The sequence below is a fragment of the Tachypleus tridentatus genome, chromosome 8 (assembly GCF_004210375.1).
Source record: "Tachypleus tridentatus isolate NWPU-2018 chromosome 8, ASM421037v1, whole genome shotgun sequence".
In the NCBI taxonomy this organism is placed as follows: Eukaryota; Metazoa; Arthropoda; class Merostomata; order Xiphosura; family Limulidae; genus Tachypleus; species Tachypleus tridentatus.
The window spans coordinates 27,519,256-27,540,944 of NC_134832.1; the positions used below are offsets into that span (position 1 = coordinate 27,519,256).

Consider the following 21,689-nt stretch of genomic DNA (forward strand, 5'->3'; position numbering starts at 1 on the left):
TATAATCGACTTTAACATTCACACTATTAGATATGTAACAATATCACCAAAAAAAAAAAAAAATCTGACTTTGTCTGTTATCTTTATCCTAGTTTACCTTTCGCTCTCTCTCTTTTATAGATATTTGGGTATTGATGTTTATATACCCAGGAGAGTCAGGTTTCGTCGCCCTCTTCCTCCTTCCTTTAAATTTTGGTTTTGCAACTGTCAAGTGTATTTATTCATTGTACACGAGGGTCAGAATAACCCGCATTTACTCAGGCCCCTTTCAAGGCAATGTCCATGCACAATCTACACATACACTTGGTGTAAATAAATCATTTCTCTTTATAATTCGATAATTATTTGCACTTTCACTAGTTAGGTATTAACTACAAAGCATTTACATAAAAAACCCTTTCAATGTTTAGTAATTAACCCCTAAACTAATATGGAGTCTAGTTTATAGGTGGCTTTCTTTTTTCTATTTAGAAAATATACATTCATTGGGGAAAGGTGTTTAGGACTATACTCATCATGTATGGAGTACTTGCTAGTTCGCTTACTAGTTCATTTTTTCCCCAGTTTTTGTCAAAATAATTAACTGTACTATGTAGGCATGCTCGCCCTCCCAGCCGTGGGGGCCTTATAATGTGATGGTCAATCCCACTATTCGTTGGTAAAAGAGTAGCCCAAGAGTTGGCGCTGGGTGGTGATGACTAGCTGCCTTCCCTCTAGTCTTACACTGCTAAATTAGGGACGGCTAGCACAGATAGCCCTCGAGTAGCTTTGTGCGAAATTCCAAAACAAACAAACAAACAAGTACTATGTAGGAGTCTATCTGCTATTGTTTCTATGTGTGCGTATTTATATATGAATTCTGATGATGTTGTTCTTGATACTTTATAAGCTGTTGTGAGTAGTGTATTTTGTATTGTTTGTAGTTTTGTTTGAAATAGTTTTTTGCTTAAGTTTATCCATGCAGAGGCTACATATTCAATGACAGGTCTAATGTATATTTTATATATTTTTATGATGTTGTCTGCCGTAGCTCCACTGTTTTTGGCAATCAGACTTCTACCATAATTTGTTATTCGCCAAATTTTTGTTGTAATATTATTTATGTGATTTACCCACGTTAATTTTGAGTCGAACGTAAGTCCTAAAAATTTTGCAGATGTAGCAGTCTGGAGTAGTTCTCCATTCACATAGATCTGTGGTTGTGCTTTTTTATGTTTAGTTGACTTAGTGAATACTACTAGTTGTGTTTATTTTTATTATATATTTTTGACAATATTCACTTATTCCATTTAATTGTGGTTGTATGTTTGTGACTGCTATGGTTGATGTTGGTGCACTTTTCCAGATTGCTACAGATTGTGAACTGTGAGGAGTATCCATTATTTGGATTTTTTAGAGGCATATTGTTCACGTACATGACAGTTTACCTTTTTATAAATGTAAAAACGGCTGGTATGGGATACCTACAGGCCTTTTAAACCTTACAAATGAAACAGGACAGAGAAAGAAGAAAGAAATTAAATCCATTAAAGCTGTTTTATTCCATAAAAAGAGAAATCACAGTTTTACGAAAAACAACAGGTAGAGTAAAACTAAAATCAGGCCCATATGCACAATGTTTCTAATTTGTAAAATCAAAAGCCAACACACGTTGTGCGAAGTACAATCAGCAAATGCTGTAAAGGTTTATGGATATTCCGCCCAGAAAAATATTTGAACAATACGTGGTATATGTGATTAAATATGGAAGCAACTTTGTACGAAATATAGCTTAAGCAACTGCATTGCTGTTATGTTTGTTTTTCGAATTTCGCGCAAAGCTATTCAGGAGCTATCTGCGCTAGCCGTCCCTAATTTAGCAGTGTAAAACTAGAGGGAAAGTAGCTAGTTATCACCACCCACCGCCAACTCTTGGGCTGCTCTTTTACCAACGAATAGTGGGATTGACCATCACATTATAACTCCCCCACTGCTGAAAGAGCGAGCATGTTTGGTGCGACTGGGATTCAAACCCGCGAATTACAAGTCGAACGCCTTGACCCACCTGGCCATGCCGGGCCACATTGCTGTTAACGTATAATTCACAAACATCTGATGAAAAGTCAACAAATCATCATTGTTGCACAACATAGAGAGCTAAACTTAAACTAACATAATAAATGCATACCCTTTATTATAATAAAGTACTATATTTTCTACATGCAGACTATTTATTAGTTGTTCAACTATATTAATAATTTAAATAACTCTGTACAACAATAGTATATTAGTTAATTAAATTATTAGATATGATATACGTACATATATGCACTACTTAAATAACATATTAGCATGCTCCATTCTTCAAGTATGTTTTACCATAAATAACTTACATACAGTTTAAGTGTTTATAGCAATGTTACAGCGATTGTGTATGAAAGCTAGAGTATTCAGTCTTTCTTCGGCTTATTTACGTTTCAGGTAATTATTCAACTGGCGGAAAGCTGTTGTCGAACATTCACCTGAACATAAACTTAGTATCAGTGTGGTAAAAAGCTTCAGTGAAGTATAGATATTAGTTACATTGAAGGACGCTTTCAAGCAGTCAGACAGTGTCTGGAGCATGTGCTGGAGAGGTATATGTTTGTTTGTTTGTTTTTGAATTTCGCAAAAAGCTACTCGAGGGTTATCTGTGCTAGTCATCACCACCCACCGCCAACTCTTGGGCTACTCTTTTACCAACGAATAGTGGGATTTACCGTCAATTTATAATGCTCCCACGGCTGAAAGGGCGAGCATGTTTGGCGCAACGGGGATATAGAAAGGAGAGGTATAGAAGCCATCTTGTCTTCCATTAATGAAATTTATCATAAAAAATATCAGAATTTGAAAAACATTCCCTATAAAAAAAATATAATTTGTTCTGATATGAGAGACAGAAAACTTTTGTATTAGTTTCGATGTCATACGTTTCTGAATTAATGCTACTTTTTTTAAATTAGCATAAATCTGGGGGGAAAGATTACAGATAAAGTAGTTAAGAAAGATACGATTACTGTTTGCCTAAAGTAATCTTCCGCGGAACTATACTTTGCATTTGCACTTTGGGTTTGTTGACTCACTTGTGGCACACTAATATTTATATTAGATTTATTTTCAGTATTACATCTATGCTTGAAGATGCGATGTGATAATCAGGTACGTTAACTCTGAGTGAAGTCAATTCTTTACAGCATTGTTTTATATGGGAAACACCAGAAACAAGGTTTTGGTTTGTACCTTGCAAATTTACAGAAGCTTCTTTCAAATAGTAAATGAAACATTGTGAAGTTGTTCAACAATAAACGAATTAAAAGGATTCCACTATTTTTTGATAAATCATAGCATTGTTCTTATCTTAAGCAACCCGATTGTCATTACATATTTCATAATTATCATCATACAATAACCTCACACATGTGAAACAAAAATAAATGGCATAAGTAGAACTTTTCCTAACTTTCAATATTCTCAACCCAGCGTGTAGTACACACATAGAAGTAACTGAACCTGTCCGTATGGACTGTGATGAAAAAGAGGCAATTATTTAAAGCGCTGGAAATAACTATGATAACCAATAGCATAACAAACATTTATATGTATGTTTAACTTGCTTCAGTATGTTACTTTAAAACAAGTGTACTGTGTTGCAGGCAGTAGCAATATGGCTCCAGACTTTCAATTACAAAGTGTCGACAAACACCTTGCATGTGATTATTTCAACCCAAAAATGCTAATGCTTCGACAGACGAGTGTATATTATGTAGAAAACATTAAATGCTATAAGCAGCTGTGCTATTACTATATAAGAAGATTGATGGTCAGACCAGCTGAACTCTGAGTTATTTCAAGTTTCTTCCCATCTGGGTGAGTGGGTGGGTGATAGTGTCATCCACATAATGCTCGATGTTGGTGACTTGTGTAATATCTTCCTTATCATGTGTTGAATGTCACTGCTGAGTTGATTAACATAATTCAAATCCTCCCAAACTTGTAGCATTCATCTTTTTTTAGATTTTTTCTTCATCAATAACCTTTATGAGGTTATCATGGCAAAGGTAGATGGGAACAAACTATTTACCTGGATGGACCTCATAAAGGTTATTGATGAAGAGTCAAACTTTGTCACGAGCTTCAACTTCCTGAAATCGTTGCATAAGCGGGTTGAGCTATTCTTTTTTTTTACTGTTATCACTGGCTGAATTTTAAGGCCCAATAATTTTGGTTATACCGACTTCTTGTTTTATCAAGTCTCTCATTGAATAAGGCACCTGGTAGAGCTTCACCTTGATTGCATCCCTTGTCGTGGTCTCAGTCTCATATTACACAAAGTCTGTCTTGCCCGGTTTATCCGTGAAGGCATCTGTGTACTGGCAAAGTAGATCTTACAGTTCTTTCTTCTACTTATATTCATTTGTTCACTGATGTTAACGTCTGTACATGTCTTATCTCTAATCGAGCTGTCTTAGGTCTAATAAGTCTTCATTTTCTATAACAAAGCCTTTCTCTTCTGGCTCTGCACCTATGGCAACCACAGCTGCAATGTCAATTATTGCCTCAATAGCTGCACATATTAGGTCTTCTTCCCTGTAAAAGTAGCTCTTCAACAGACTGGTGTGGTAGCTCTCAGTCTTTTTGTTCTCTTTCATCTTATACAGCATACCTTCTGTTGACCACTTCCTTCAATTCAAATGGTCGTTTACGCTACACATTGAGTTTGTTTTTGACTGTAGGTAGCAGAAACCTTCTGTCCGACCTTGAAACGTCAGTCCCTAAACTTCTTGTCATTGAAATGTTTTGAACTGCCTTGAGTTGTATACAAACTTTCTCAAACATGTAAACAGGTCTCCACCAGTCAGTTTCTCAGGTTTAACATATACTGGTATGTGTTTCTCACTTCTGATTCTTCGTCTCTTGTCCACAGTTTTTTCCTTACTAGCATTAGACCTTGTATTGTTATTCTGTACAGTAAAAATCCTATACTCACTTTCTGGATTTCTTGGTATGCAAAAAATGCTGACTACAAGAACCTGTACCAGTCATGTGGTTTATCTTCGCACATCTTTTTCAGCAAGCATAACATGTATACACTTTATATCTAACTCTTTAGTGGCAGAATTCATTTACTATTGATAATTCCACTGCTTCAGAGTTATTTCAACTTTATTCAATTAAAATAGACTTACACTGTGCTCTTGAGAAAATCCATGTTAAGACTATGTCAGTGTTACAGATCAAATTGTGTTCTCATAAACACCATTTAAACTATATTTTTCTCTCCTCTACCATCATATGACTTTTTGTTTTCACAGTCATTTCCATGAAATATTCACAAGCCTGTTGAATATCTCAATGACGAAATTTAAACATTAATGAAAGTGATTCTTCTGACCATGAGAGAGCTGGAGATATAATGTACAAACTATATAAAGGATAAAAGTATTTTCAGCCTTTATACAAACATCACTTTTTACTTTGACTTGTCAGAGTCTGAGTCAAACTTACATCATTAATTTTAGGCATATCTTGTGTACAAATCCTTTGTAAGTCAACCGATTTTTTATGCACAACATGCTTTTATATTTTAATGAAATATTGGTGTATTTATATTAAATTCTGAATTACAGTCAACATTCCACTTTAATACGGCAGTTCAATGAACTGGGATTGTCTTCATTCCTTTAAATTTCAGACTTTATGATAGAAACGAAATCGGAATTTTATTCTAGATTCTGAGACTATTAATATAAAAACAAAAGAAATGAGATAAAAAATTAAAATATGATCGAGAGGAAATAGATAGGAATTTAAGACAAAATATAATGAAAGAATCATAATATCTAAAGAAGAATTAAAAGCAAAAAAATAAATATGATTGATGATCAAAATCGATAAAGCTTTTGAAGATTTACAGAGATATTATAATAGTAGAATTGACGAAGTAAATAAAAGCTAAAATGACAAAATAGAAGTGCAGACAAACTTTGAAGAAATTCTAAAAATTAATTATATAATACAACATTTAGGAGAAATTGGTAAATACAAATATTAAGTTACTTACTTTTCTTTCTGCATCTACCTAAGAGCTCCAACCTAAGACACCAATTACTAACAAGTATGAAATAGGATAACGTATTTTGTTTGCACCTGTTATCACCATCGCTATACCATCTTCGACTGCAGGATTTTCTTAGATTACCCAGCCACGATTATATAAAACCAAGTTGCATAATTTAGCTGGCAAGTTCAAAAGCATTGGCCAATTGAGAAATTAACAAATTATTGTGAAATGTTACTATGGGAGGAATATCAGACTAATTTTGAAATCCTTTCCAGGGGAATGGGAGGAATAGCGAACAAACGCTCTTCATATTGCTGCCCATTAGAAAAGAGCCAGCTTTGATGACATTCGTAACTTTCCAGTTTAGAGCCATAACAATTATCAAGCATTTCCATACTCACTAGGTTTAGAGTGTTACACCAGCAGGAAGCAGATAAATCAAAGTTTAAGAACAAATTATAAAGAAGAAAAGAGACATGGCCAAACGTGTGAGAAATTTTTAAGCTCTTTCCTATTATTTCACCCAGATTATTTAGATCAAATCAGTTATTCTATGGCATCTGAACAATTTATAGAGGTCATAACAAACAAGAATATGAGAATTAAATTGACGCAAGGTATGTGTTTAACTTTTAATGAAATTCTAAAGTTGGTGAGGGAATTTGAACCAGTTAGTTGTAAATAAATAACTAAAGGCACCATTTCAATGTTTTTTTGTTTGTTTGTTTTGGAATTTCGCACAAAGCTACTCGAGGGCTATCTGTGCTAGCCGTCCCTAATTTAGCAGTGTATGACTAGAGGGAAGGCAGCTAGTCATCACCACCCACCGGGCACCATTTCAAAGAGCAAGGATTATTAAATTCAGAAGTATTAAAACATCAACAAAATGTTATCATTAGGGCGATGAATGTAAGAAACAATGAGATTCGAGTCACGTTTGAATGACATTGCAAGTTGTGAAGCTGTGAGGGAAAAGCTTCCACATCAAAGAACGTAAAATACAGTTACTTTTGAGGCAAAATGTAGGAAATCTTATGTCAAATCTTTACGTGAGTAAAATTTACCACCCTCCTTAAAAGAACTGTATAACTGAAACTATGGACAAGTTATCTTCATGACTTCGGTCGAACAAGTAAAATATCTCATAAGATTGATACAGGAAATACAATCCAAATGTGTTAGCTAACCTGACGACTTCATTTTGCTAAATAGTTTGAGGCTTTCAAGGAAAGAAATGCCAAGAAGTAAAAATTAGTGGTGGAATCAAATTATAATTTTGGGGAATCATCTATTGTACTTACAAATAAGAAAGATTAATTCATAAAGTTCTTTCAAGACTTTGAAAACGCGAATGAAGTCATAAAGAATCATATATCCACTGTCAGGGTGTATTCAAGTTGGATACTCTTTTTGGTTTTCAACAATTGATGTCAAGAGTAAACATTGTTAAATGCAAGTTAGTGATTTCTTTACTATAAGAAAATGATTATGTTAATACACTGTGTTAAGATGTCGGTTATGTAATGCTACCTACTATATTTCAATGACTGATGATTTCTCTCAAGTATCCTGAATTACTGTATTAATCTACTTGAATGATATAACTGCACATGGGGAGATTTCTAATAATGCTTATGATGGACTAAGGAAATGTCTTGTTATTTGAGAAAAGATAATCTAAAGCTTAATCCAGGGAACTGTAAATTGTTTCATCAACAGGAAACTTATCTTAGATATATTTCTCGTCCGCTATACAATTACTCGAAAAATCAAAAACATTTTGTTGGATTGCTGATTATGAAGAATATTCAATACACTGAAGAAAGAATTAACTACTATTCCTAGGTTACTATATTCAAACACTGAAGATTTACTCATTTTAGATAAAGATGCTACTAGCTTTCCAATGGAATTGGCGTTAATATAAGTCAAAAATAAAAAAGTATATATAATTGCAAACTTCAGCAAGGCAATGAATGCAGCAGAAAGGCGATATTGTACTGTTAAGAAAGAACTGTTGAGTGTTGTTCAAGTCCTATGTCATTTCCATGGTTAGCTATTTGAAAAGCGTTTACATTACAAACAGTCATCCAGCTTTAAAGTTGTTGGCGAGTTGTTATAATCAAAAAGGTCTAATAGTAAGATAGCTACAGATAGTTTAGAAGTATCAGTTTAACATTGTACACCATCCTGGAGAGAACTATACATTAATTTAAAAAAACAAATGTAAACATCTTCAAAAGATGAAGCACAAGATAGTAAAGATCACTAATTCAAAGTACTTTAGAATGTAGTCCAAAATGTGACACCCACAAGAACTATAGTTAATTAAAAATACTCAGAAAAAATATACAAGTTTGTAGCCAATTATTTAGTTATCAAGAAAAGTGCAGAAAAATCCTCATGGTAAATATCTGCACCGCACAACATGATGACAAAGCTGTATTAATTAGACTTGTTAGAGGGCTTGTTAGGAGGAGATGAAAAGATACCACTGGGCAGAAAGAATGATGACATTTATTACTTTCACTGTCGTATACATTCTGAAGCACTTCACCATCCCCACATTCCTTTCAATAGCTGGATACTTATGTGTTTAAAAGGCGCTAGAAATGAAGTGTGAAAATGCTCCTATTGAAATTGGTATCAAGGATCTGCAGAGACTTAGTGTAAATTATTAGCTGTCCCTAATTTTGCAGTGTAATACTAGAGGGAAGGCAACTAGTCATCACCACTTACCACCAACTCTTGGGCTACTCTTTTTACCAACGAATAGTGGAATTAACCGTCACATTATAACGTTCGCACAGCTGAAAGGACGAGCATGCTTGGTGCGATGGGTTTCGAACCCGCGACCCGCAGATTACGAGTCGAAGGCCTTAACCTTTCTAGCCATGTATTGAAATCTGGTTTCTAAAATTGTAAGTCTGGACACATACCGCTGTACTACTAGAGGGTAATTACGGGTAATTGGATAAGGTATAAATCCCATTGTAGTCTGTAAAAAAAAATGGTCCACGAACAAAAACGTCTCAGAAACATAACTATAAAATATCAGTTTAAATCTAAAGATGACTTTGCACATATAGCACAAGCATGCGAATTTAAACTCATAAAATATATATTGGTTTTAATAATTCAGCTACACAGATTTCGAAAATAATATTAATTTTTTCTATCATCTAAGTAGTAATTACAAATCGGGAATAAAAAACTGTTACTTAGATCAAGCTATTATTTCCTTTACCCCAATGAAAATTTGTTATTATTATATTTGGGTCATGCACACAATCTTTTGTTGTCATAATGAATAAATAACACTGAAAAAAAATATTAAAGTAAAAGCATTAACAAATACTACCCAGAAATGACAGTCATGCGGCGTGTTAACAGTTTATATTTGCTAGTGGGATCTACAGCAATCGATAAGACTCTCACGTCGCGATTGGTCTAGAGAAATCTATAGCCAGTTGTTATCAATATTTTAAGCATAACAAACTGTGGCTCCTAGTGACACAGCTGTATGTAAGTTTGCGTACTTACAGCGCTAGAAATCGGGTTTCGATAGACGTGGTAGACAGAGTGCAGATAGCCCATTGTTTCGTTTTTTGCTTAACTAACAGCACACACATACATACAAACGCAAAAAAACGTGAACTGATTTCAATGAAAATGATTCATTTATGACGTGTTGTCAAAAATCTGTACATAATGGAAAAATGGATATAATTTTCAGATTCAGCGAACAGAAATTATTATAGAACATGTAAAACATTCAAGACAATAAAATGTTTGTTTATATTTTGCACAAAGCTACACCAGGGCTATGTGCGCTATCAGTCCCAAATTTAGCAGTGAAAACTAGAGAGAATGCAACTAATCACCACCACCCACAGCCAATTCTTGAACTACTCTTTTACCAACTAATAGTGGGATTGACTGTAACATTATAAAGCCCCCACGGCTGAAAAAGCGAGCACGTTTAGTGGGATGGGGATTCGAGGCCATGACCATAGATAGTAAGTCAAGCGCCATAACCACCTATTCTGTGTAGTTATTGTACTTCTGTGCATTCTACACAAAAACAAATAACATATTCTATCAAACGTATTTGAAGGCGTAATGTGCAAGGTATGGTGCATTTTATTTATATAGAATGGTGGTTTTGTTAAAATAATTGCGAATTATGCATTGTTCACAGTTTAAAAGGTAATATAAATATTGAATATTTAATTATTTTGACGTATTGAAATTATTTTTGTGTTTGTTTATTTTCAGTACAAAAAATATATTTTACTTTTAAAATTTTAGTTAAATGATATACCCAATATTTATGACGATCCCTCTTACTTTATTAGTGTTCGCCATTATGTAAACATCAAAACTGTTTTCTGGTGATTGATTACAATACAATTTAACTTTTAAGATAATTTTATATAGACTGGGCTTTTATTTGTGTTATACGTGTAAGCATAGTTTTTCTCCATGGAACTTCCTGATAATCTGTACAATAAACATGAATATATTGAAACGGTAAGTTAGATTTTGCGTACCACAAAGTTACAAATACATTTCATAAATTACAAATACAATGCTCACTTACCGTTTCCATTCCAAGTTGAATACCTCTCTTAAGTTTTCATTGGCTTATTGCTATGTTATCGTTACTAATTTTGCCTACCTTTGTTACTCATAAATAAGAGTAAGACAAATTATTATTCAGTTTAATTATTTTGAAGATTTTTTGTAAGATCTTATAGTAGAAATTACTACGTAATTGTAAATATTGTATTGTGTAATTTAAATACAAAAATCAGTATTTACTTAGCATTTGTACGTTAATGATAATGTGCGTATAATAAAGAGTAAACATCAGTTTACTAGAAAGGAAAATGAAATATACAACTCATTGTAAAAGATAAATGATCAAAATTGTTTGACGTGTTAGTATTGCTACCAAACATTAAAAATCTACGTGTTTTTTTTCTTTTTAATTCCTCAAGCTTTTATTAAATTCTAAGTTCAACTTGAAGACAGCCCATAGGATTTTTTTTTGAAAATGAGCTTAATATAGGATTGATGTAGCAGTATTTCCATTATTTACTCATTTAAAAGCTCATAATTTTTAATATTTTTTATTGTGTATAAAAGAGTAATGTTTTTGAAGTAAGAAAAGAAAAACAAAACAATAGTCTTCAAAAATTATAGAATTTATGAATCAACTTAAATGTTTTTGTTATATATTAATGAAGAAAGAGTAGTTTCTTGTTAATATATTTATAGCACATAACAGGTTCCATACTTTTCTCCATAGGTTTCAATAGTATAGTTGAGCATGCAGAGTCAGAAGTGTACTATTTTGAAAACTGATCAAAATAGTACTATGACAAATGACTAACACAATTTCTGATAAGCTAATAGATCAATTTTGACAAATTATATACCATGAAATACTGAAAACAACTATTGAACTTATATAAGTAATAAACTCAGTACAACAGTAGATGGAGAATTCTAATAAAAATTCTCAATTGTCATCTTGACTATCATTTGACTGATAATATATTGTCATGTAGTAGTGAATTTACAAGTGGTGGATCACCCAGATAATTGCTTGCACCAGTTATATATTACTGGATGATCTGGATTTACTCTGTATGAAGTTTAATAATACATCATTAAGAACAACAGTTCACCATCCAAGATTTTACAGTCCTAGATTATCTACACTGATGATCATTCCTACTGTTCTTTCTTAGGCTACCTAATAAAATCATTTTAAGGGGTTGAGGAAACACAGTTAAAATTGGTTGTAGATGCACATAGTGTTTAAAATGCTATATATACAGTTATCATGTACCTACCGTTTAAAATGCTGTGTATGCAGTTATCACATACCTGCTGTTTAAACTGTTATATACACAGTGACCATGTATCTATTGTTTAAACTGCTATATACATAGTGTAGGTATGATCTAGTTTTTCACGTGCCATTAAGTATTCATGTTTCACAGAACTAACAAATAGGCAAAGGCATTTGTGATATTAATATTGCATTATCCAGTATTCAAACAAACAAAAGAAACGTGACAGTCAACTTTTTCTTATTAACGTCTTTTTCTTGATTGTATGTTTTTCTTGTGAAATAAAACATTCTGTAGAAATTTTTTCACACAAGTAAGAATAAATAAATATTAACTGTTGTCTGCTTTTGTAGATTTTGCAAAGAAGCATCTTGCATAGTTCCAATTAATAGTATTTAATGTTCCTATTTTGTAATAGTATTATCTGCATAATGGTCATGTAGTCATTTTCCAGCTACAATATACTCTGTGGTCATTCATGCATCCTCTGTCACTATTTATAGAGGCATAATTTGTAGATTAGTGAAGTTTGCTGATGGTGCTAAGCTCTTTTATATTTCTACCTGTATTTGAGGATTTAATGTTATGGAATGACTTTGGAAGTTGGGTCATTTGGTAAGTTGGACAAATATTTGATAAATGCCCTTGATTATGCACTAATTACTAAGTAGTATATTAGGTTATCATACTTTATATCACACATTTAACATAGAGGAAACCCAATAATTATCATGGCTGAAGAAAATAATGTTGACTTAGTAGTGGGTAACTCACTACTATCAGTAGTGCTAGTACTCTGTTGCTAGTACTTTGAATATTCATAAAGTTAATAGAATATAAGTTATATTTATAGGCCTGTTTCAATTCTCTCACTAGCCTTATAATCCCTATGATTTTTCAGACTCTTTTACTTTCTGTATCCATATATTTTAGCCCATTTTCACTATAAGTTACTGTAATTTTCCATATTTCTCTGTATTTTCTCCACATATTTTAACTATACAATACAGGAGTTTATATACTTATTTATATGGCAGTGTTTGTTATTACTCTGCATTCTGCTTTCTCTAATGAATAATTACTATTTTTCAGTTCATTTTACACGTTTTAGCAAAACTTGTATTTCATGCAATTTTAAGCTTAACTTCCAGAGCTACAGTTGAAAAATGAGAAGGTGATGGAAAAACAAGAAAACAGTGTATGTTAGTTTGATATAGAATAACAATTAAGGTCCAAATGAATGTTGAATATAGTTATTTCAGATCCAGGTAAATCCGTAATGAAAGGGAAAATTCATACTTATTCAATAAAGAAACACTGAATTGGGGTGCAAAAAGAGACTTTCATATTTCTTCCAATTTTTATTACAAAACGGTTTAAATTTTGTGGTTTTAATATAAAGCTGAAGAACAACAAGGAACCATTTGGTTTTTTTATAAGCTGCTCCAACAACTAAACCTTGACAAGAACCTCAAAGCCAGCCCATATCATTTACTTACTTATCAAGCCTCCCTTTGAAATACTAGTAGTCAGTATGTTAAGGGAGTCTTTTCTTAAATTTACTATTTCTGATACATGTGAAAACAGTTCATTCCAACAGCCAACCGCCCTGTTTAGAAAAACAGAACTGTTTCAACTGAAGATAATTTGTACAATACCAAAATCTGTGTTTGTGTCTTATAGTTCTAACATTCTCTCCATTAAATATGATAAAATGGTAATGCATAAACATCATCAGTATCCTTAACAGTCTGTATGTAGTGTTTACATGAGCAGTTCTTAATTGTGTTTAGCTAGATTAAACTAACATTGATATTCTAGTGTCACAGATAAAATCAGTAAGTATCTCTGAAGAAAGAAAGAAATTCTGTGATGTGTTCTTTTTTATGTTGTTTTTGCCACAGATTTTAACATTGCATAATAAAATTATCTTCATCCTACTGATTATTTAATTTATCTCAGTTTATATACCTCCCTCATTGTCATCTTAAAGCAGGCCCATTTTGCCTTTTACCTGCAGCTTGTAATTCCAAAAATTGTCATTATATCATGGGATTGAAGTACTGCTGTCAGTTTATTAACTGTATTGTACGATAAAGCACCATTAACAATGTGGAGTGATGACCGTATTACAAAGATAATGAATTTGGTAATACCTGTGTGAACTATAAGTTAGGGTAAAGCCCAAATAATTTACAATGAAGTGGAAAATAAATTTTGAGAAATTGGTGAGTCTGCAAATAAATATCATGTATCAGAAATAGTAAATTTAAGAAAAGACTCCCTTAACATACTGACTACTAGTATTTCAAAGGGAGGCTTGATAAGTAAGTAAATAATATGGGCTGGCTTTGAGGTTCTTGTCAAGGTTTAGTTGTTGGAGCAGCTTATAAAAAACCAAATGGTTCCTTGTTGTTCTTCAGCTTTATATTAAAACCACAAAATTTAAACCGTTTTGTAATAAAAATTGGAAGAAATATGAAAGTCTCTTTTTGCACCCCAATTCAGTGTTTCTTTATTGAATAAGTATGAATTTTCCCTTTCATTACGGATTTACCTGGATCTGAAATAACTATATTCAACATTCATTTGGACCTTAATTGTCATTCTATATCAAACTAACATACACTGTTTTCTTGTTTTTCCATCACCTTCTTATTTTTCAACTGTAGCTCTGGAAGTTAAGCTTAAAATTGGAGGAAATACAAGTTTTGGTAAAACTTGTAAAATGAACTGAAAAATAATACTTATCATGAGGTTGAAAAGCCAATGAAGGTCTGGCATATAACCTGCAATAAGCCCATAGTATATAGAACTAAAGGAGTTTCTGCATCAGAAAAATAAGTTCAAATTTGTGACTATAAAGTTAGAGAGCAAAGCCACAATCATAAAGAAATTGGACACTGTATATAGAGGAAGAGGAAAATTTAACAAGCAAAAGAAAGAAACCAAGAAAGAGAGCTACAGAAACATTGGCTTATGGCATTCAGGAAAGAAAATATGATTTTGGTGCCAGACATTCATAATACATGCAGCAGAAAAATATTTTAAATATTAAATTCAAACTATATATTTAGAAATACAATATTAGTTGATTACTGTTCATACCAGTGAACTATAAACTGTCAGTATTTGATGCTGATGTGTTTGTTGAGCAAGATGATTAATTATAGGTATGCAACAGTGTTAATGTGAACTTTTTTATTAATTATTGTTTCAACTTATCTGCATGTGTTGCCCTACATCTTTGATATAAATTTTAATGCAGGTAAAACATAGATACATTATTGAAAGAATATATTGCATAACTTGAGTAGTAACTGTAAGCTTCTTTACTTCCTTCTCCAGAACATTTACATCTTAAATATTATATTTTGAAAACTTCTAGTTTACACTAGGTGTTAGGTAACACTCTTAATACTTCTAAGATGTTTTTCTAATGGGATACAAGGATAGAACAGATGAAGCTACCTTATTATTAGTAGTAGTAGTATTAAATCAGAATTTACTAAAATCTATTTTATTGCATTTCAGTATTCATAAGATTTTGTTCTGAAAGAGAAAATGTGACATTCTCTATAGAGTTTTCAATTTTATTTCTTGATGTATGTAATGTCTTTTTTAAAGTTTAAAGTTTTGTTAATTATTAAGTTTGAAGTACTTATTACTTATGCTAAAAATAAATGGAAGAAGTCATTTTTTATTTTCTGAAACTGTTAAAATCATTTTTGGCCCCTGAAACTTTGGGGAGATCTAGGCAGCCTTCTCATACCCAAGTTCTGTTCAGTGTATTTTCTCATGGTAATGTTTGTATAAGCATTGGCATCAACAGGGAGGCAAGATGGGGCACTTTCCTCTAACTGGAAAATACGAAAAATAATTCTTTCTTTATTCATTCAGCATATGAATATGAATTTTGTATACAAATCACAATTTCACACAGCTTTTTCATCATGAAAAATCACCGCAAATGCCCATGTGTGTAAGTTTAGTTTTGTAAAATGAAATGATAAGAGATCAGAAAAAAAACTTCAACAAACTTCCAGAAGTGCTGTACCATGGTGATTTAGACATACAATTGCATTTACAAGCTTGAACTGAGAACCATTAAATTGCTTTTTTTTTTTTAAGAATTAGTTGATTTGTGTATCCTTCCTTGTAACAGTGTAATATGAAAAAAGGTGAACCTTTAGATTGAAATTCATAACTGTGACTGAATATTATGTTATTAAATACATGTATTGTATTTCAAAGCAATCCAGGTGTTGAATTTAGGACTATTATTCTAACCCATGAAAAGACTGAAATAGCTAAGAGTTACTCTGTGTTTGTGTATGAGATAAGTCAGCAAATAATTGATTAACGAACCCATGTGAAGTTAGGCTTATTGTTAGTTATGTGGAACTTGAACTTCAAGAAACAAAACACATGCTATGTGGACTGACCTTTTTATTCTTCTTTTTACCTACTAATTTAAATAGAACTTGTCCAACAACAGAAACCATCACAACTAATGTCAGAAGTGGGGAACATTTTGGTAAAAATCAAGGCATAACTTCAATATTAAATGTGTTTGAAGTGATACTGAAAGTTTGCTGTAGTGATAAAACAGTGAAAAGGCAATGAAAGAAAATTAAAAGATCTAGAGAATAATGAGCTAAAATGTTAAAAAATGGTCAGTATGAGTGAAAGAAAATTATAAGAAATGGATAGAAAATGAAAAAAAAAACAATGTAAGAGGATAATAAGAATAAAACATAAAATTTACAAAAGAATTGCAAATACTAACAAATTTTACAGAAAATAGATTTGAAAATGTATATAATAAAACCAAAAGTTATAGATATGCAGAAAGATTCTAATAAAAATTAATGAAATTCTTAAAGACATTGACTTCTCTTCAAAGCAAACTACCTACATGATCATAAATTAATTATACTGCTCTTACCATATTAGAATGCTTTGTTTCATCAATTGATTACCAGCCCCCTGCTAGTACAGCAGTAAGTCTATGGGTTTACAATGCTAAAATCAGGGGTTTGATTCCCCTTGGTGAGCTCAGCAAATAGCTCGATGTGGCTTTGCTATAAGAAAACACACAATTGATTAGCATCAATGGTGATAATTTCAGCAGTATTCCCAATAGTATCTCATTAGCTTTGACCTGCTTAGGGTGTTTTACGTTTGTCCTAAGTCCATATACTAAGACAATATAAAATAATCTTCATAATAAAAGCATAATAATAAAAATTAAAAATAAGTATGTTAAGCATTTAAACCAATGCTGTTAAAAAAGTTAACATTAACCTTCCTGGGGTACTGGAGTTACACCACTAATTCATCAAGTTGTGAAATTTAGTAGACCAGTTTAATAACAATAATTGTTTGGGAAACCAACAGACTGAATGAAAGGTACCTTATGAGGCATATATCAGGTGGAGTTTGAAATAATTTTTCAAATGAATGGATAGAATAATAAACAGCAAGCTGTTAATTTTGGTATTTATTCAAAAGTGCCAGTGTCAGCAGCTTTCTAACGAATACCAGGCATTAATTACTGCCTTCTGAAATAGAGTTGAAGTATTAAATTAAAATGGAATTTCTTAAACAACATTTAAGAGCAGAATAAATGAGAAGAAAAGATGAGATGTTTGCTGAACTTATTGTAGATGTGAAATCTCTTGCTAGTTATTTTATCTAACACTACATGTATAATGATGGATACATTGGTACATGACCAACCTATACATGCTATAGTGGGGAAGATATTCAAATTAGATTATGCAAAGTAAAATTCCAATATGCCCTCACAGATGTAGCTATTCTTGTTCAATGTTGTCCTCTAAGTGCAAAAGTTATTCTTATGCCACAATCCTTGAGATCCTGTGTAGCTCACAGTTGATGTAGTTCAACTGCGTCTCCCATGTAAATCATTGTGCAGCAACCCTCCTGATGCACATGACACCCTCTATTTGATTTCACTGAACTATCAGTTCTCATTTAGCAGTGCCATCATCATCATATTTTTTGTTTGTGTTCTGTTCCTGCAAGTGGAAATATCTTTTCTGTTCCCCCTCCCTACTTCAACAGTTTGAAAAAGTCACTTACCTTTATTGATCTTTACATTTCTTTTTTACTTTCACCAAAGTTGATGTTTCCTCTTTGAACATGGTATCATATACTTCTAGCATGCTTACAGCTTCATTTAATGGTACTTAACAGAGGAATTGTTGGTTTTCATATGTTGAAAGATATGACCTTCAATGGGCCTCGAGCTTGGGAGTCCACATGTTTTGAATACATTCTGTTGATTTTGAACAAATAATCTTTTCTAGATTGTAGAAAATTTTTTTATATCGTTGTCATTATTTATTGTTATTTGGGTTCAATGATGTAAGTTTAGTTAAATTTGAAAATACTTATTTTAAAGTTTGTATCAGAAAGATCTAACAGAAAACTTTCTTCGCACTATAATGTTAGATCCGGGTTTACAAGCTTCTTTGTTATTTTTGGCTTTCATTATCATTTATTTTACTGATAAGTCATAAATTAGGTTAAATTTATTGTTTCCTTCAATAAATATCAACTAATAAATTGTTATTGTCAATACACGTGTATTTAATTTAAGAATATAAAAACTATTTCATTTTTGTAATTATGTATATTTTCTACTTACAATTAATTAGGTTTGTGAGAACCTATAGGACTAGGGCCTGTCTAACTTTCTTCCATTATTGTTCATTTCACTCCAAAACCTATGAACCTCTTTGGGACAATGTAGATTTTGACATTTTTCTTCCACCTGTTTATTCCTTGCTTTCCCAGACCTCTGTATTGTAGTATGCTAGGTTTGCATCAACCCTTTCTAAACATGTTCCGTGGTCATTTGTTCCCCAGTCATTTTCCAGATATTATGGCTCATGCTGGGCTTTTTTGTTTTTCTTTTGAGAGAGAGTTCTGGAATACCCTGTTCTCTATGAGCTTTGGTTCATTTTACCTTAGCTTATCATCAGGTGGATTGTCTTTTGTTTTTTAATTCTCTGCACTTAGAATCTCTGTTGCCTCTTTATAAGGTGGACCCTACTAACACCATTTTTTAATTTCTTGTTAAGTTTTACAGTCTTCATTTTCCTCTTTTGACAGTCATTTTTTGAGGTTTTCCATCTTATTCTTAGGGATACCTTCTCCATCTTTTCCTCCATGTTTGTGTGATTCCCATCTTTGTTCTTTTCACACGTATGTAGCTTCTTTGCTGTTGGGATCTTCTGGGGTAGGTCACTGTCTCATACCAAGTTTGTTTCTGTTTACTTCTACTCTTGATTTATGACCAGCTCTTATTCTTCACTATTTCATTTTTCTTTGAGGAGTGGGGTACTTCTGTGACTTTAGTGTCATGCAAGGTTAACTGTGATGCTCTATTTCATATTTTTTTGTCAGTTCATTTGTCTCATTCTGAGCCATTGCATTTTTTATTCATGCTCTATATCTGGCACCTTCTCATCATTTACCTCTTCTATCCCAATGATTCCTTCATTAGAAATGTATTCTTGATGCTGATTGGGGTTCTGTAATCAATCTGTTTAGCCTCAGTCAGTTCTTGGCTCTTTCCTGCTTAACTACATTATTGTTTATCACACTCTGGTGGGCCATTTTTCCAGAAATTGAGAATGTCCAAGGTAGACATTTCTTATTCTTATATCCACATTACTATTTTTCATTTCTTGTGATGCTATCTTAGATTTGTTGAGTACCAGTTTTGCACCTTACTCTTTGGCCTTATTTTAGATCTTATGTCTTTTGTTAGGAGATCAGAATTTTACTTGATATCAGCATAATGAGGGATTTTTTGCTTCTGTTAGCTCATTCAGTACTGGAGTTCTCCTAATACTCATCTGCTTCTTACCCATACAACATGGATGGTTTGATTTTCCAGCTGGAGAAGTCTTTCCTATTACGTACTTATCATTCTCGTCTTCTGGAGTATCTTTTTCAACAACCAACTCTGTCAGGTTCATCCTTCTTATCTTTGACTACTTTTGATGGAGCTTTCATTTATGTATGAATTACTGTAAGCAGCCTTAGTGTTAAAAATATATATGTAAAGACGGCTGGTTTGGGTTGAGAAAATTTTTATGTAGAGGAGCGAACAACGTTTTGACTTTCAGTCATCATCAGGTCAGAAGGTCAAAACATTGTTTGCTCCTCTACATAAAAATTTTCTCAACCCAAAGCAGCCATTTTTGCATATATATTTTTCTCTATAAGTGGGTTTTCTCACCATCACTGAGTCTTAGTGTTAGCAAGGTTCTATCATGTTGGGTAGTACAGCTTTTATAGAAGCACATATGCAATATTTTCAGGGGATGCTGCATTGCCCATGGAAAATAGCTAAATGGAATGGTAAGAATAGCTAGGTGAAACACTCAACTCTACGTTTGAAATAATGCATTTGCTAGTTTTATTATTAGAAACAGAGCTCTGTCTTAGTGGCTTGAGTTACTTTTCTATGCTATAAGTTTTTTTTCATCTGTACTATGCATTAGATTTCTGTATGATGAATGTGTGATTCTAATTATAATTGTTTTTCAGATATGTTACATTGCATTTGTTAGAATTAAAGTAATTTACCAGTTGTTTGTTCAGTTTAATTACCAATTAAATCACACTGCTTTATAGCACATACATGTCTTCATTATAGTAACAGATATTTAACTTTACTATTCATGATCTTGTAAATGTCAATAAATAAAAAGCCCAAGCACTTAATCCTCAGGTTCACCATTACTTATGAAAGTCCAGTTTTGCTGGACAACATTATTAAATTTTTGTTTCACCTTACCATCGCTTAATCGAACCTCAACTGATGTGATGTATTTAGCTAATCTTTAGTTTCAGTAACTCTTTGCTAATCAAAGTACACTCAAGTCTACACCCTTTCCATCATTAAAAAAATTATCATTAGATTAGTGAAACAAGAGTTTCCTTGAGTGAATCCATATTAGCTTTTCCTGATGATATATTTAACTGGAGGATTTTGTAAAAAATTCACTTGTCAAATTCTCTGAATTTTTTCCTAGAACAGAAGTGAGACTAGTTAGTTTATAATTTTCAGGGCAGCTCTTACAACCCATTTGTAACATTAAGAGTAATGTTAGTAAATGTCTAAACCTCAGTCTGATATGCCCATTGTCAATAGACCAAAAAATAAAATAGAGGCTCAAATATCTGATCTTGAGCTTTCTTTCAAACTGTGGAAAAAATTGTCTATTCTGAGAGCTTTATCTGTCTGTTTTTATTATTCATATTCATCATAATATAATTAATTCCTCCATAATTAATATCCAATATTTTCCATCCAGTGGTCAAGATTAACCATATTACTAATATCCTGTCTATCCTATTTTATAAAAGCAAACAGTAATAAAACATTTAACTTCATGCTGCTCATAGTACTAAATAAAAACATTAGAAATGTCATTAATCTGGTTTTGAAATATTTTGTAGAACTTTCTTTTTAAAAACATGAAACAGTATATCTAAGCTTTAGTAAAAATAATGTTTGGGCTTTCTACTACAAATATTTTTATTCAAGTAAGTGCTAAGTTTCAGTGTTTCCCATGAGGTTAAATCACTTGGCATAGAAAACTAAAGTTAGTGGAATTTTTGAAAGACTAAAATGGTGAAAGATATTTTTTATGACTTGGAGTTTCTGATGTAATTGGACTGTTATCAGAATATAAATTCTG

General features: G+C 32.3%; 1 protein-coding gene across 1 annotated transcript in view; it reads left to right on the forward strand.

Annotated features, from left to right (window-relative positions):
• Positions 1-10,420: 10,420 nt before the first annotated feature.
• Positions 10,421-21,689, forward strand: part of DCTN5-p25 (Dynactin 5, p25 subunit) — a 31,388-nt gene continuing 20,119 nt past the window's right edge. Inside the window, exon 1 of the mRNA XM_076447865.1 lies at positions 10,421-10,612. Coding sequence (XP_076303980.1) covers positions 10,565-10,612 — 48 coding nt within the window. The 5' untranslated portion in view covers positions 10,421-10,564. The remainder of the gene's footprint in view (positions 10,613-21,689) is intronic.